Consider the following 15,483-nt stretch of genomic DNA (forward strand, 5'->3'; position numbering starts at 1 on the left):
GCTTCATTTAACAGTAGCTGAGAACAGACTACCAACCTGTTTAAAAATGTAGAAATAATTGGCAGTTGTCAAACACTGGTCTTTGATTTGCATGCTATGAGTGCAACAACACTGAAATATCCCAAATCTTGCAAAAACAGGCACACAGAATTGCCACTGGCCACTTGGCCTGGAATGCAGTTGTAACGCCATCTTCATGGATGGACTTGGTGAATTTGATGGTTGCAGAATTCAGATCTGCCACTTCAAAAGCACAAAATTCTTTCTCTTCAGTGAAAGGCAAATCTCTAATTAGTAACATTTCAAGAAAATGAGTTATTTTTAGCACAAATCCAGTTCAAAAGGAATGCTCAGTAGGAAAATATTCTACTTAAAATTCAGTAGAGGGCAGTTACACTTGCTCAGTTTACTTCAGTGTATGGTTTTACTCAATAGGAGAATTCTGAGGGGTTATCTTTTTATTTATGCATTTAACAAATTATCTTCTTTCCAGGTTGTTTGCTAGTGTCAAGCATAACAAATGCATCTTCTTTGAGGCAAATTAAATGGAAGCAGAAGGTACATTCTGAATTCTGAAGTGATGTTTTCATATCAAGTAAAGGTTTCAGTGTTATCCTGAATTTCTGTTTAGTTCTACATTTGCGTGCTTTTCACTGGCCTATTCAAAATTACTGTAAAATAATGCAAAACAGGGGTAGGAACAAATAGGTAATGGCATTTGAGGTCCTTAATCTTTTCTCTGAGAAGAGCTCTCAGCAACATAGCAGGATGGAGACTTTGGTAAACAGTAACATCAGCTGGTTGGTAGCCAACTGTACTCAACACTTTGCAGCTGTGGCCAGTATCTGTATCCAGCCAAAGAGATGGGAAATGACATGGATGACTGAATATCAAATGGACAGTGATGAACTGCAGAGATTAAATACCTCTTGTGAATTTAAAACCATTGTGAGTGACATTCAGGAAGCCTGTAGGCATATATCTCTCTTGGGATTCTTTCCTTAAAGCAGATTTAGTTTTACATCTGCTTCTTTGTAGCTGATGGAGCTTCTATCTTACTTTATAGTTTGGGGTTTTCTTTCACCCATCCTCCTAAGCTTTGGTGTTTCAGCACGTTTGCTTTCAGTACTTTTCTTTTCTCTGAATGTATTTCAGGTGTGTCCATCACTACAATATTTTTAGCAACAAGATTATGACAGCGAAAGCCTTCAAATCTTACAGAAAATTGTGACAATCAGTCCTGGAAATTAAATTCCAGGAAGAGGTTGATATATGGGGTAAATCATCTGATGTTTACTAGGAGAGGTTTTTTTAATATCTGTACCTTTGAATGATGATGAAGTCTTGCACTGGGTACTTAGGGGAGGTTGGGCCAATATTAAGAAGTAAAGGCAGGTGAGGAGAGAATGGAATAATATGAGCCAAAAGACCTTGTACCAGGGGCTTTTTTTTCCTTAGCCAGCTTTTCCTGATAGCTGCTTGTGTGCTGTAGGAGAGGCTGTGTGTGTCTCTTAATACCTTTAACTCCTGCCACATGACTATCAGCCCTCTCTCCCTCTCATCTTTTGCTCAGTGTACAGAGCAGCCCTTGATTCTCAAGACTGTTTTTGGTTGCCTTTGTTCATCAAAAATGGATCCTGGCTTTTATGTGCAGGTTCTCTTTGGGTTCATATCTCCTGGTCCATTCTTGTCCCAGAGTAACCACAGAAATATCCTCTGCCTCATGCTCTCACAGTGTCCCTGGATCCTCAACAGCAGCTTGAATTTAGCATCTTTCATTAAAGATTTGAAGAAATTCCTGCTGGAGTCAGTAAGTCAATAAGACTGTGCTCTTTCCAGTGCTAAGGCAAACGAGCTTTAGAGGCCCCATGTGAAGTGTCCAAGTTTATCCAGAGCAAGTGGCACAGTTTAAAGTAATCCACATTGGCCCTGACTCCAGCTGCACTTTCCCAATGCTGGTTCAAGTTGCTTCCCCCCAAATCAATGTGCATAATTCTTTCCTTAGTTGTTTATTGATTTGCTCAATGAATTGAATAGAAGTGTAGCACTCATTAGTTGAGATCTTTACACAGTATCTATAAAATAATCAAGATTCTTAGCTAGTGCATACTGGCACAGTTGAATCGCATTCAATTAATCTAGACTAATTTACACCAGGGGTTTCAAAAGTCAGTAGAGGCATGGGAAAATGCCTTTCTCAGTGATAATTCTGCTTCTTGGTGCATATGGTTCTTTTAAAGTCCTAAATCTGACAAAATGCTAAGAGAAGCCAAATTAATTTTTGTTTTGTTCCATTTTTAAATTGGAATCTCTTTTTTTTCCATTCACAAATTGTCTGTTATTATTATTCATTATGTGTCCTTTGATGAAAAATGATATATGAAGAATAGTTCCTATTACTGAATTATTTTTGCACATCATGCTTAATTCTGCAAATGAAGCAGATAAAGTCAATGAGGCTCAGTTAAAGACCAAAACTAATTCTGAAAGCTAATTATTTTCACAAGAGAGACTCTTGAAGACTATAAATTAGGAGGTTGCTATTCTAAGAAGTTTTGTCTTCAGCTGAGTTAGTTGCATCTCCAGGAGGGAGAGATGAAGAGGGAGAGGCCTGAGGCCAACCTGTTCCCTAGCTGAAGGTCTGGCTGTTCAACTGGAGTCACATTGGTATTTTTGAAACAGGTCAAAGTACTTTGATGTTTCCTTTTCTGCTTTTTAAACCAAAATGCATCCATGGTATTACTGGAGTGCAGAAATAAAGGGAAGAACAAACCCCGAAATGTTTACCATTGAAATCTTTTTATTGAACTGAGATCAGCCATTTTGTGGAAATTTACTTCAAAGACACTTTATTGTAAACAAATTATACAAGTCAGAACCACTCCTAGATTAAAGTCTGATAACTGAGCTAGAAATAGACTTGATAGAGTAAGAAAGGCAGGAGAATATCTTCTTCAATCTCAAAGCAAATGTCCTGACTGACCTTTCAGGTCCCGTTGGGACCATGTGAGGACCACAAACATTGCCAGGTCCAGCTTTAGAGAGCAGTGTCCAATCCCAAAGTGAATTTGGCCCTTGAGGTTTATGTAAGCTGCTCACTGACCTCAAATACTGGCTTTTGTAAGCCATTATGTATGTTTCTATTTCAGATAATTTTTAGGGGTACAGAAATGCATTTTCACTCTGTATGTCTGTTTTGAAAAGAATCTTGTTTTCCACATAAAGAAAAATGAAAATATTGTACCAAACAAGCAAACATTTTAAAAACATGTCTGAATGCATCTGTTCTTCCCTCAGAAGTGTGTGTCAGGAATCTCCAGAGCTGCCCGAGGAAGGCAGATGTTTGATTCTCATTAGAACTTCTGGCACTTTTGAAGATCTTGGGCTGTTACTCACTTTTTTCACTTGTTCAGATTCCACAAAGACTGAGGCAAAAAAAAACCCCCAAAAAACTGTACACAAAAAGCCACTGAGAGAACATGTATTAATCGAGCCAAGGAAATATGCTTTATACTCTGAGCAGAATGAACAGTTCTGCTGCCAGTTTTGACACTTTGTGTGTAGTCTCGGAACAGTTACGGCTGTTTCAAGCCTCTGCTGAGACACTGATGGTCTCAGGCACAAATGATTTTAGTCTGAGATGAATTTGTACAGGATGTTGTACAATCAAGTCCTCATTCATAACCAAGTAAAAATGCAATGCAGTAATAATAAATTTCTGTTGTGACTCCTTCTTTCTCTCGTTCTTCCTTTTCCTAACTACTTACCCTTACTGCCTCTCTCCTTCTTGTTTTTCCTTTCCATGGGCCCTCCAGAGAGGAATACTTGTTGATGTCTCTCTCACACACATCTTGCCTGCTGGGAGGCAGCCACAGCACCCCTCAGCTGCTGTTTTGCCTCTTCACTCAGTGCCACAGGAGCCCTCAGGCAGGCCAGGGGAGAGCTCACTGTCCTTTCAAGTCACTAGTGCCCAACCAAGTCTCTTGTACCTTCTCATGCTGACTTTCTCCAGATTCTCCCATTCTTCCATTTCTTGCCCAAATCCTTGAGGAAGCCATTCTCCAGTACTACACAGCAACATTTGCTAGCTGCAGACTCAGTTATGTATCACACTAACCCTCTGTTTGTATAGAAGGCATCATGTATGTTTTTTACATCTGCTGTTTCCCTGCCATTTTGTGCAGCTATCACAGTGCATTGAAGAGGAATGGTACAACGTGGTTGGCTATTTTCTTTAGTTTGCTGTCTTGTATTTGCTTTTTTATTTCTCTTTTTTTTTTTTTTTTCCAGAGGCTCAGCTGCCCAGCAGCATCAGAGCAGAAAGGAAAATTCCTACAGGGTTGTGGAAGAGAGCTGTTAAGTTTTGTTCAGGACTGGATACAGCCAGGATATTTTTCCCATTAGTTCCCTGAGCCATTAATGTACCTGGTTTACAGCATATCAGTCTGCATCTGTTTCTCCAGTTTTAGAGATGAGAAACTTTTTATAGTTGTCAATCTTGGTTATTAATATGCTCAAATCCTTTAAGAGGGCTATAATTTGCTTCCCAGGCATTCTTCATGTACTGCACATCTTTGTGTCACCATCCCTGCTGCTCTGAGCTCAACAGATGGCTGTTTGAATGCAGGTGGTATTTTTTCTTGCTATTGGAAGAAATATATTTACTGCTCATTCTGGCACCCATGAAATAAATTGTAACTTTAAAGAGATATATTTAAAAATATAAATAAAATGCCTGTAAGAGTTATTGCCAAATTGATATTGGACCAAAGGCACCTATTCAAGTGATCAGCAGCCAGAAATTAAGTGTATGAGCCAAGAGTATTGAAAGAGCCATTAAGAATGTTAAAAAAAAAAAAAAAAAGAGGCAGATAAATCTCATACTGTGACGAATGATAGCCAAGGAACATCTAATCATATCTGGGTAGAATTTACTGAAATAGCTCAACCAGACAAAAGTGAAGAACATGAAAAAGATGGTGTAAAATTATTGGAATGTTCTTTTTTTCTGACAATTTTACATTAATCTTCGAGAACGAATAAGGATTTATTTAAAACAAATTAAATTAAGTGGTGGGCACTAGAATACAATTCCTCTTGATCCTGGTATGGCTATAAAAACACATTTTCAGCAGCTGCATATTAAGGGTTATAGGGGATGTTGTGTTTACACTTTTCCAATCACCTCTCCCTAATAAGCCAGCCTGGAGAACTGTGACTGTTCAATTGGAAAATTGATCTCCGCTGTAAGAAAATGTTCAATACATGAAACATCAGGCAAATGAACATACAAAAGACACACAACAAACTATCAACGCCATGTCCATAGGCTTCCATTCCTTGATTAATCTAGCTGGATTTTTTGTTTTTAATGGCAACATGCCTGGAACTTCTTGCATGTAATGAAGTGTGATGTGGAAAAAATGGATCTGTGCATATTGCAACGAACTGACTTAAAAAAAAAGGCATGTTTGCCAACAGATTGGACTACAGTTTGGCTTCTTTACTGTACAAATACAGTTTTAATGGGGTCTTATTTCAGCAAATGCTCATCTTTTCTGTTGTGTCCTGAAAGGAGGAGTAATCTGCTTCATTTCTGTTAGAGGTCTACTGATGTCATCAGAGTTATGGCAAGATAATCTGGTGATCTGAAAGCTCTGTGGAATGTCTCCCCCATGGAAGAGAGTGGGTTATGCATGTAACCCATGAGAAGAGATGGAACATGCATTTTGTTTAAGCCACATTCTGTAGTCAGTAAACACTTCCAGATTTGAGCTGGTTCTGGTACATATTTAAGGATTAGGGAGCAGCTGTCTTGAAACTCAGAGCTGGATGAAATGAAATTTGCTTTTAGAACTTGAAAATTAACTGCAAGCTGTGTCAAGGATCTAAACCATTCATTTTTATTCAGGTATATCACATGTTATGAACATCCTCTAAGCTCATGGAACTGGCCACTCAACGAGCAAGAAGTTGTTTATTACATGCAAATGTACATTAACAAATGAAATGTTTCTTTTCCCTTGAACAGTGAATGAGTTCACTGATGTGCTGCTGCTGGCTGGTCCTGTGGACACTTTCACATGTGGGTGGAACATTCTTTTGGGGCTCAATTCCCTTTTGATGCTGGGCTGCTCCCACAGAGGTGTGACAGGGCACCGTTTTGCTCAGTCAGTGCTAACCATGCACAAATAATTCTATCCAAATTCCTTCATTGTAAGGTGATAGGAATCTGTGCTCGGAAAGGCTGCAAAAATCTTTGCTTTGCCTGCAGCTCCATTTCCTACCCACCTATTGGCAATCTAAACCAATGATCAAGAAACAAATGTGTTTCTTATTTCCTCTTTTTTTTTGTTTGTTTGGGGTTTTTTTCCTTCCCAGATTTCAGAAACGCTGATCCAGAAACTGAACCAAAACCTGGTCCATTTTGAGTTGAAGCCAGGAGTTCGAATCCTTGTCCATGCTGCCCACTTAACAGCAGGTGAGTATCCTCTTTCTGTGTATGCCTTCTGTGTTGCTCTGTAGCACAGCAAGCAATATATTGATGGTAGTAGTGTGCTAACAGCTGTATTTTAAACATTTCTTATTTTTATATCACAATAACAACCCAGTGTATGATCAGACCTTACAATATCTGCTCTACCTCCCCTTTCTATATCATGCCAAAAAGATATAGTGGCTTTTGCATCTACAGCTAATCCTTTTGTTTTCTTAGGTGCAAAAATTGACTGTTTTTTTTGAAATGTGGTATAAATAGCAGTGGAAGTGTGTATTTCTTGGTTAGCTCTGAAATATTCAACAGCTAAGCAGCACCAATGGCATTTTCAGCCTGGGTCACACAGTGCAAAAGTTACCTGCTAGCCTTGGATATGTTCAGATATTCTAGAGTCAACAAATATTCGAAGCAACTAAACACTGCTCAAAAGTTGTTCAGCAGTCTGAAAGACTAGAATCAATATACACATGCACAAAAATAAGATCAGGCAGTTTGGACTTTAACTAATCCTATCTCAAAATAAGTAATCTCCAGAGTACTGATATTTAATTACTTATGTCTCTGTCTATTCTGCATGCTAAAACCTCATTTCACAGCACAGGTCCTATTTAACTATTACAAGAGATGGGGCAAACCAATCCACACTCTTAGGAGTTCATTGTCCCCAGGCACTGCTGATAATTCTGATCATTTGGTATCAGCTTCTTTTGATAACCTGCAATCTTAAACCTTCAGTTCATTTGTACCAGCAAACTGCTCTCCTAAAAGCTTTTTGTGGGATGAATGGGTGGCCCAGCCTGGTGTCAGTCCATGTGCTGCCTTGTAAGCAGTAAGGCAAAAGAGACTAGCAAGAAAGGGTGTAATGTAACTGCACTTAAATCCCCCCAAAAGAAAGGCCTGAGGTTTCCAATATTTCATTTTTCTAAGCAGAACTTTCTAATATCTGTCCGGGGAATATTGCTGTATGTTTCTGCCTTCCATTAGCTGTGGAACAGATGACCAGATTCTTATTTTTGGACAAGTTAGAACCAAAAGTATATAATGTGAGCTTCAAAAATGGAGTTATGTGCAATTGCTCATAATTTTTACCAAAAATGCACGTTTTTATTTGTATTTACACACAGACACCAAGAAGGAGTGCATTTTGTCCATGAGATATGCAAACACTCCTTTGTTCTGCAAGGTAGGCTTTGTTGTACTCTCTCAAAGCCACTGGTGAGTGATTGCTGTAACTGGACTCACAGTGTCCTATAGGAACACTGTAGGATTTTGTCTCTTGCAGAAACAGGATTCAGTATGAATGCAAAATGAGCTTGGATGGCCAAACTATGTATTTCCAAACCCAGAGAGCAGCCACTGTGAGGTCTTTGAGGGATTATGACTCCTTAACAAGCTGCAGAGGTGATGACTGTTCTCTGAGTAAAAGGCCCAATTTCATGATATCGAAACTTGTGAATCGTTTAAAATTTGACAAAAAGCGATGAGAGACTTATTTCTCTGCTGAAAGCTACTGTTTTGGTTGTTAAGAAATAAGAAGAACTGTCCTTTGGAAATCCAAGCTTTTATAAAAAATTAAGTAAAATGAAGCAGGGAAGCGTGGAACGCAGGACAGCACCAGAAGCAACCCTTAGAAAGCACAGTCCCAGGGGATGCACATGCCCAAAGGTGCTGCTCTGGGCTATGTTATCCCTTCTTTTCCAGCCTTTTCACTGTGATTTTGTGTTGGATTCTGGCAGTTACGGGCTGTAGTTGGCTGAACCACAAAGCTCAGCGCATGTGTTTTTGGAAGTGTACACACATATATATGTACACCTACATTTATGTTGCTGTGCCTCAGTGCACATGTATGTTCCACCCCTGTGTGTGCCTGGCCATGCACAGCAGCATTTTCTGCAGCAGAGGAGCTGCAGGGAGCAAAAGTGCAAGTGTCTGAAGTAGGCTGGAGAGGATATTCAAGCAGAACCTGTAGAAATGAGCCTCTGTGTGTGTGTGTTGTGTGTGAGCGTGTGCATTCCCTGGAGCACAGAAGAATGACAGGCGTTGGCCTCAGCTCATTTCAGACTTCTGTCTTTTTTGTTCAGACCATACTGGAGGAAGGATTAATTTATAGCAATTATAGACAACAGATTGCAATTCATTCATCATGTTCATTCCTTCTTCTCATGAGATAAAAAACAAACCAATGTCCAGACAACAACTTCAGCTCTAAGGCAGAGGAAAATATGCCAATATTTCTCACAAAGCAGTTAAATAGCTGTTTATTACTAGGCTCTCAGTGCAGCATTAGAGCAAGAACATTGAGTGATGCTGAATCTGAATAGGCTGGAGAGCCACTTTGTCATCCCACAGAACTGCAGAGACCCACAAAACACAGACGGAGAGGGGACAGAGTGGAGATGTGTGAGGAATTCATAGTAATGGATTATTTCATTCTGGTGCCTGCTTGATGTGGGAAGGGGAAGGTTTCTCTCTTCTCTTTGTAAATTTTGGCTTTATCAGTCTGGCTGTGAAGCTGGAAACACATGCATGTGATGTGTGTGCCTTTGTGTGTGTGCCTGTTTCCTTGTGTCTTCTGGCTCTGGTTTAGGAGGGGTCTGTTCAGTGCATGTGAAGAGATGCAATAGGGGGAGGATGTGTTTGGCAGCAGTTCAAGTTAACTTTGACTGCCTTGCAGAGGAGGGCACTACCTGGGCCACATTCTGTGTGTGAGGATGTGTTTGGTCCCTGTAATGGAGCTCTGTGTCTGTCTGCAGTACAGTGAATCGGTGTCTGCATGAACAACTGACTCCTCTGCACCTACATGTGAAGCTGCTTGGATGCTCACTGCCTTCCTGTGTGTGAGAGGGATGGAAACTCTGTTTAATACAATTCACTTTGTATTTCTGGGAAATCCATGCTTCTGTATGGGTTGGGTGGCCTTATTTTGGGAGGAGTTACAGCAAAATGGTGAGCAAAACTCTGAGGAGAAATAGAGAGAGGCTCTTTGTCTAATTAAGATTGGTTTTGGTGTGTTTTGTTTTGTTTTCTTGAATCTGAAAGAAAGGTCTTTAAGGAGAAAGCTGTGGAATGTCCCATCAAGGGGTATGTTGAGGACCACAAGGGATCTGAACCTGGGTTTCTTCCCAGGTGGATTAGAAAGGGGAAAAGCCCTGGAGATGTGTAGACATGCTACAAGTGCAGTAAGAGGGGAAAATGAACTGCATTTCTGGAGGGAGCAGCTTTCACTTCAGGCTGGGGCTGGCTTTTACCTTCTCCTCTCTTGCAGCTCCCCTGGTGGACCTCACTCCCAGTCACAGTGGTTCGGCCATGCTGATGCTCCTCTCTGTCGTTTTTGTGGGACTAGCTGTGTTTGTCATCTACAAGTTCAAAAGGTATGACTTTCCCTGAGCCATTTCCTTCTCTCCATTGCTGCCTTTCACTGAGGTGTTTGGGCTCTGTTTCACCGGGTTTTTTTTTTTTCTGAGGGAGTTGTTTTTTCATTTGTAAAAGCTGATACTACATCATCTGCCAGAGTACCACACAATGATGGTTTCTGTTAATGTTTTAGGAAGATTCCTGGCCTTAATATATATGCACAGATGCAGAATGAAAAAGATCAAGAGATGGTCAGTCCAGTCAGTCAGAGGGAAAGCATACCTAATGTCCCTCAAAGTGAGCTGATGAGCCCTGAGCAACTAGTAGATGAGAAGTTGGAAGTCCACCCCATAGGTAAATAACTTGCAGCATCCTGCAGCTGGTCAGACTCTGACTTATAATTGGCTAACCTTTTTCTCAGCCTCCCCTCTTCCCATATTCCTGCACAATCCTCCTCCCATCCTCTTCTGCTGCAACATTAGTTTTGCTACAGGAAACCTTCTAACTCTTCCCTCTCCCTCACTGCCGTGTGATGAAAGGGAGGGGAACAACTTTAGGCTTTTTCTCTCTCCTAGTTGCTCTACGTAGATCCCTTCCCCTTCTCAAAAAAATCCTGCTGGCAATATAATTTATTTTGCTGGGGCTGATATAGTTGTGGGGCTAAGCCCCATATCCAGAAGAACTTCAGCCACCCTCACCTGGAACATGGAGGTGAGCAGGTGATTCGGTAAGTAAAGACTAAAAGCTAAATATCTCTTGATGTTTTGACTGCTGGGATCTTTGTGCTGTGCCAGACCTTGTTGCCAGCAGCAATGCTAGTCTGGCTGATTCCCAAATAAACCAAGCAAAACCTAGGATCTCAGTACTGGACAGCTGGTTTTATCCTCAGGCCGACTTCTCCCACAGGTCTCTGTGTTTGAGCATTTCCAAAAGCAGGCTTTTCTAGGACCTAAAGTGAATAGATTTGGACAGTACATTCTGGTATCAGCCACACATTTGCTCATGCTTACGTTTTCTGTTACCCTGGCTACAGTAGAAGTGTTGGGACAGAGCAGGGAGGTTTCAGTCTGGAGACATGTTCTAAAGCCAGGATTGCTTATGCATTGCTCAGCTTCACCCATGAGGTGACAATTCTGCAGGTCCAAACTGGAGGTACCCCTGCAAATAGGGACATGCACCTATTTTAGAGGAATTTAGAGAAAAGGCTGCCCAGGGATATTGTGGAATGTCCTTCTCTGGAGATAGTCAAAACTCTTCTGGACACGATCCTGTGCAACCTGCTCTGGGTGAAATTGTTTTAGCAGGGGGGTTGGACTAGATGTTCTCCAGAGGTCCCTTCCAGCCCCAACTGTTCTGTGATTCTGTGACTTAGGCAGGAGTGAAGCACAGTTGCAACTGAGATTCCTTACTTGCACAGTTTCATCAGCTTAAACAAACCTTAGATCTCACCTGAGGGTGTCCCCAAAATCTATTGGAGTGTCTGTTAAAGCAGGCTTGGAGTCACAGCTACTGTAGAGAGGGAACAAGGAAAAGGGCAATTAACGGGGGGAGTGTGATGTGCTAAGATTGTGGCCTGTGAAACAACCTGGGAGGAAAAAGAAGAAAGACTCTTGATGAAACTGATGTCTAAGCTGGAAGCTCCACTGCAGTCAGTGCTTATCTCTCCTAAACTGTTCACTAAGGAGATTTTTTTAGCTATTAAAAGCTTTTAAGCAGCTATTCATCAGCAGACCTGGACAGCCCTGCTTAGCAGAACACAGGACGGAGAGAGGGGACCAACCTTCCCATGTGGTATTCCCCATGCAGAGCAACCTCAGGCCACAGTCAAGAACCCAAGGAAAGGAAATGCAACCAAGGTAGTCTGGACAGAGGACTTCCAAAAAGCTTGTGGATCACCAAGAGATTTCAAGCCAAGACCCAGAGCGGTGGGTCCTAAACTTTAACAATTATTTTTTACGTTTGGTGTTTTTGTTTTGGTTTGTTTTTTTTTTCCCCCTAGAAACCTCCAAGGCAAAACTGCAGTAAGATGCTAAGAGAGAAACACCCAATTTCAAGTCAGGAACTCACTTTCTATACTTGGGTGGGCTTGGGCTTTGAGCTTCCCGTTTCTAAAAGAATGCAGTGGTGGTGGTTCATGCTGTTCCAAGAGCAGGGAAAAACGTGTTTTCACAGGTCACTCAGACTGCAGTGGCAAGGGTCAGTCACTGCTAGCTCTATGCAAGGTACCTTCAAAACTGCTCTTGCTGGTGGTGGAAACTTAAACCCTAGGAGGCTCCAGGATAAGAGAAGTGAAAAGAAAATTTTGGTGGCAGGTTTTCATTTGGTGCATCTATAGCAGTTCTGGCTTTCTGTAACAGCCAGAATTCTCTACCTTTTTCAGATGTGCTACTGGACACTGCGTTGAACCAGAAATTGGCCTTTTACAGCTCCTTGGTTCACACCTGTCACTGCACTAATGAGCACTAAAGTTAAATGTGTGAGATACACAGACTCAATTATGTATTAAAAGGAATCAGTCCTACAAAGTTCTTCCTAAGAGTGTTTTTCTGTCCTGTCAGTGAGATGAATGAGAAAACTGAATCAGAGCTCATTGACAAAATGAAAAGGTCTGGACCTAGGTGTGAACAGAATAGAAAGTGCAAAGGCACTCTCCTATACAACCACCTCATCTGTTTCTGGAAATCAGCAATTTCTTTTTTAATGAGTTTTCTTTCTTTTGGGAAAACAAAGCAAGACTGTAATTGGGTGTTCCTCTTTTGTATGCATGTTCAGAAACCCTTTTTTTTTTTTCATCACCTTTGACTAACATTCAGGGATCCTGCCTTGGAGGAATCTGAATTCATGTCCCTGCATCATTTAATTTTCTCTCCAAACTCTAGCAGCAAAACTTCACATTCCTGTTTTCTGGATGTGAGTGATTTAGGCACTTCTTCTGCAAATGCAAAGGTTAAAGTCATTTATGAAATTTCCAACACCTTATCACTGCAAATGAGTTACACATTTCCTCTGAGGACCTCAACCCCTCCTTCCCTCTGCCCCTCTGCTCCTGCCTTTCCCTCTACTGTTCAGCATGGGTGAATCATCTTCATTAGCAAAAGAACAGGACATCACCTTCAGTGTTTGAATGACAAGAAAATATTTCTGGAAAGAATGTGTCAGTCTGGAATAGCTGAATCCCAAAGGCCATCAATTTGATACCTGCAAGTATCTTCCCTGACTAAATAATGCATGTTATTTACTGACTTTTATTTTGTTCTTTGCCACAGGAAGTATTTCCACAGCTGCTGAGCCCCAGAGCACAAAAGAAATCCCTACCTATGTAAATGGTTGAATTGAGGACACCAACATCTGTATCTAAAAAAGGAGAGCTCACTGCATTTGGACTTTTTAATTCTTCAGATGACAAAGGGTTTTTAGCTTTAAGCCTGTGCATGTGGACATTATACTGAGACCATAGTGGAACTGCATTGTACAGGTGTTCAATTTTAGTGGGGGGTGGGGGGAGAGGAACTGGTACCACTATTCACTCCTGCGGCCCTTCCCCTCACCCTTTCACTCTCTTTTTTCTGATCTGTCTCTAATTTGTAGAAATTCATAATGATATAGGCCAAGAATATGCATGGGGGGGTCTCTTCTTTAGGGAGAGGGGTGGGCTGGGATGTGGGGGGAGAAGGGCTGGGGCGGTGGGAGGTGGGAGGGAGTGTTTAGGGTTCTTGGCTTTAGGTTTAACTGCTCTTTTAGCACTTTGGGCTGCGGGAGGGGTAGCCGCCCCAGCAGATTTCCATAGGACACAAAAAAAGAATCACACTGGAGTTTAAAGGCACTGAAAATATTCTTGGTCAGTGTGGTTTATGTCTCTGTTTGGACTCTGCCCTTCATTCCTCTAGCTGCAGCTGCTGCCTGTGCCCCACACTGCGAGGAGGCTGAGTGTGAGGTTGGGTGATGCCAACTGCTAGGCCAAGCTCCTTCTTAGACACCTTCCTTAGCCTGCCCACACCAAGGCATCCCACTGGTAGAGCCATGGGAAGATAACGGTGCCTCCTAACCCTGAACAGACCAGAACAAGCATTCATTGCAGGCAGGAGGTTATTGTCAGCAAGAACTCACACTGTACTTTGTATCAGCCTTACACCTTCAGTTCTGGCTGAGAGAAAGCGACACCCTCAGCTCCATGTAGTGCTGATGGCTGAATTTGTCTGGGGAAGTCCCAGGAGCTCTCTGCCTTTTCAGAGTCACCCAAAGGCCTGGTAGTTTTTTGAAAGACACCCTGTCCATAGGATAGGGAGCAGGGAAAGGTCTGTGCACAGTTTTCCTGTGGCTTTCTTGGCACCCCCATTGGTTGCAGATCTGCAAGCTCCTGCCACTGTGGGCAGAGAAGGGAGATTTTGGCCTGGGACTGTTGCCATGCATTTTGAGCCTCAGCACTGCAGGACCACTCTCACACAAGATTTGATTTCTTACCAATAACTTAAGCTTGTATCTTACGCTGCAAGTGGAAATGAGGCTGTAGGACATGTTCACATAGACTGTGCAAGGGAACAGCAGAAAGCAGGATTAGCACACCTCGAACAAGTCCTCCAAAGACACTGGATATCTGTCTGAAGCCTAACCCATGGTCATTACAACTGTTGATTTCCAACCCAACTCAGGTAATTAAACCTAGCACCAGGACTTTGGTTTGGAGTGTAAAGAGAGAAATGCTGTGACCAATGTACGCTTGCCTAACTATGTTAGGAGGAGGCAAGTAGAGGCCAGCTGATAATCAGTGAGGCACTTGTAGGAGGCAGCCTGATTGCTGACATGGGTGGGTTTTGTGCAGCAGACATTGCACATGGCAACTTGAGTCAAAACCAGGAGAAAGCAGCATGGTCAGTGTGGCCCAGAGTCCCAGGGCAGGGATTTGGTGGTGGTGGGTTTGAATTTCTCCATCACAAAGTGGGCACAAACCTAAATCAACACACTTGCTGGCAAAACAAAAATGATACCAAGGACATTAGGCCCGTAGTAGTTAAAAGGATTATCACAGTACAGAGTCCTCTGCCTCTTTCTGCAGTTTCTCTGAAGACAGGTAGAAACACAGCAGTTTGTATGGCTTTGCTATTGTGTTTGCAACTACAGCTTTAAGAAAGATGGGAAAGTTTTGGCTGCAACTGTATAATAGTCCCCACTGAAGTCCAACATTAGCCAACTTATTTTTATAGTAAGCCAATCAAAAAGTTTTCTTATAGTGTTGGAACTATTTCTAATTTTAAAATTATTTTTTGATGTACTTTTTCATCTTCTTTTTCCCTTTCGTTAAATACTATGTAGCGTAATGTATAATTGCTATGGTTTATTGCTTTTACAGTCATATTTATTAAACAGATTATGTCTCTAAATGAAGGCCCATGTTTTTGTTGCTCATTTTAGCCTCTGTCCCTGACTGGGATCACTAACAGTATTAAAACAGTAGGTAGTTGATAACCTAAAAAAGATATGGATGTTAAGAAATGGGGGAAAATGCAGTTCCTAGAAGCAAGATGCCAATATAAAGGTAACTTTCTGAGTCCTCAGTTTTTTTGGTTCCCAAACCAGCAATGATAGAGCTCTGAACAGTTCCCTGGAAATCCAGCTCCATTCCTTGTCCATGCTTA

The 15,483-nt window shown here is 41.6% G+C and overlaps 1 protein-coding gene across 4 annotated transcripts in view; it reads left to right on the top strand.

The window, feature by feature from the left end:
• SORCS1 (sortilin related VPS10 domain containing receptor 1) overlaps positions 1 to 15,232 on the top strand; it is a 264,794-nt gene extending 249,562 nt beyond the window's left edge. Inside the window, exons 24-28 of one of the 4 annotated variants that reach the window (XM_048310547.1) lie at positions 6,382 to 6,481; positions 9,762 to 9,867; positions 10,044 to 10,204; positions 11,657 to 11,775; positions 13,117 to 15,232. In XM_048310547.1, the coding sequence (XP_048166504.1) occupies positions 6,382 to 6,481; positions 9,762 to 9,867; positions 10,044 to 10,204; positions 11,657 to 11,775; positions 13,117 to 13,173 (543 nt within the window). In that variant the 3' untranslated portion in view covers positions 13,174 to 15,232. The other 3 variants (XM_048310550.1, XM_048310548.1, XM_048310549.1) reach the window with 3 other exon arrangements.
• The last annotated feature ends 251 nt before the right edge of the window (positions 15,233 to 15,483 follow it).

This window comes from Corvus hawaiiensis, chromosome 8 (assembly GCF_020740725.1).
Source record: "Corvus hawaiiensis isolate bCorHaw1 chromosome 8, bCorHaw1.pri.cur, whole genome shotgun sequence".
Taxonomy (NCBI): Eukaryota; Metazoa; Chordata; class Aves; order Passeriformes; family Corvidae; genus Corvus; species Corvus hawaiiensis.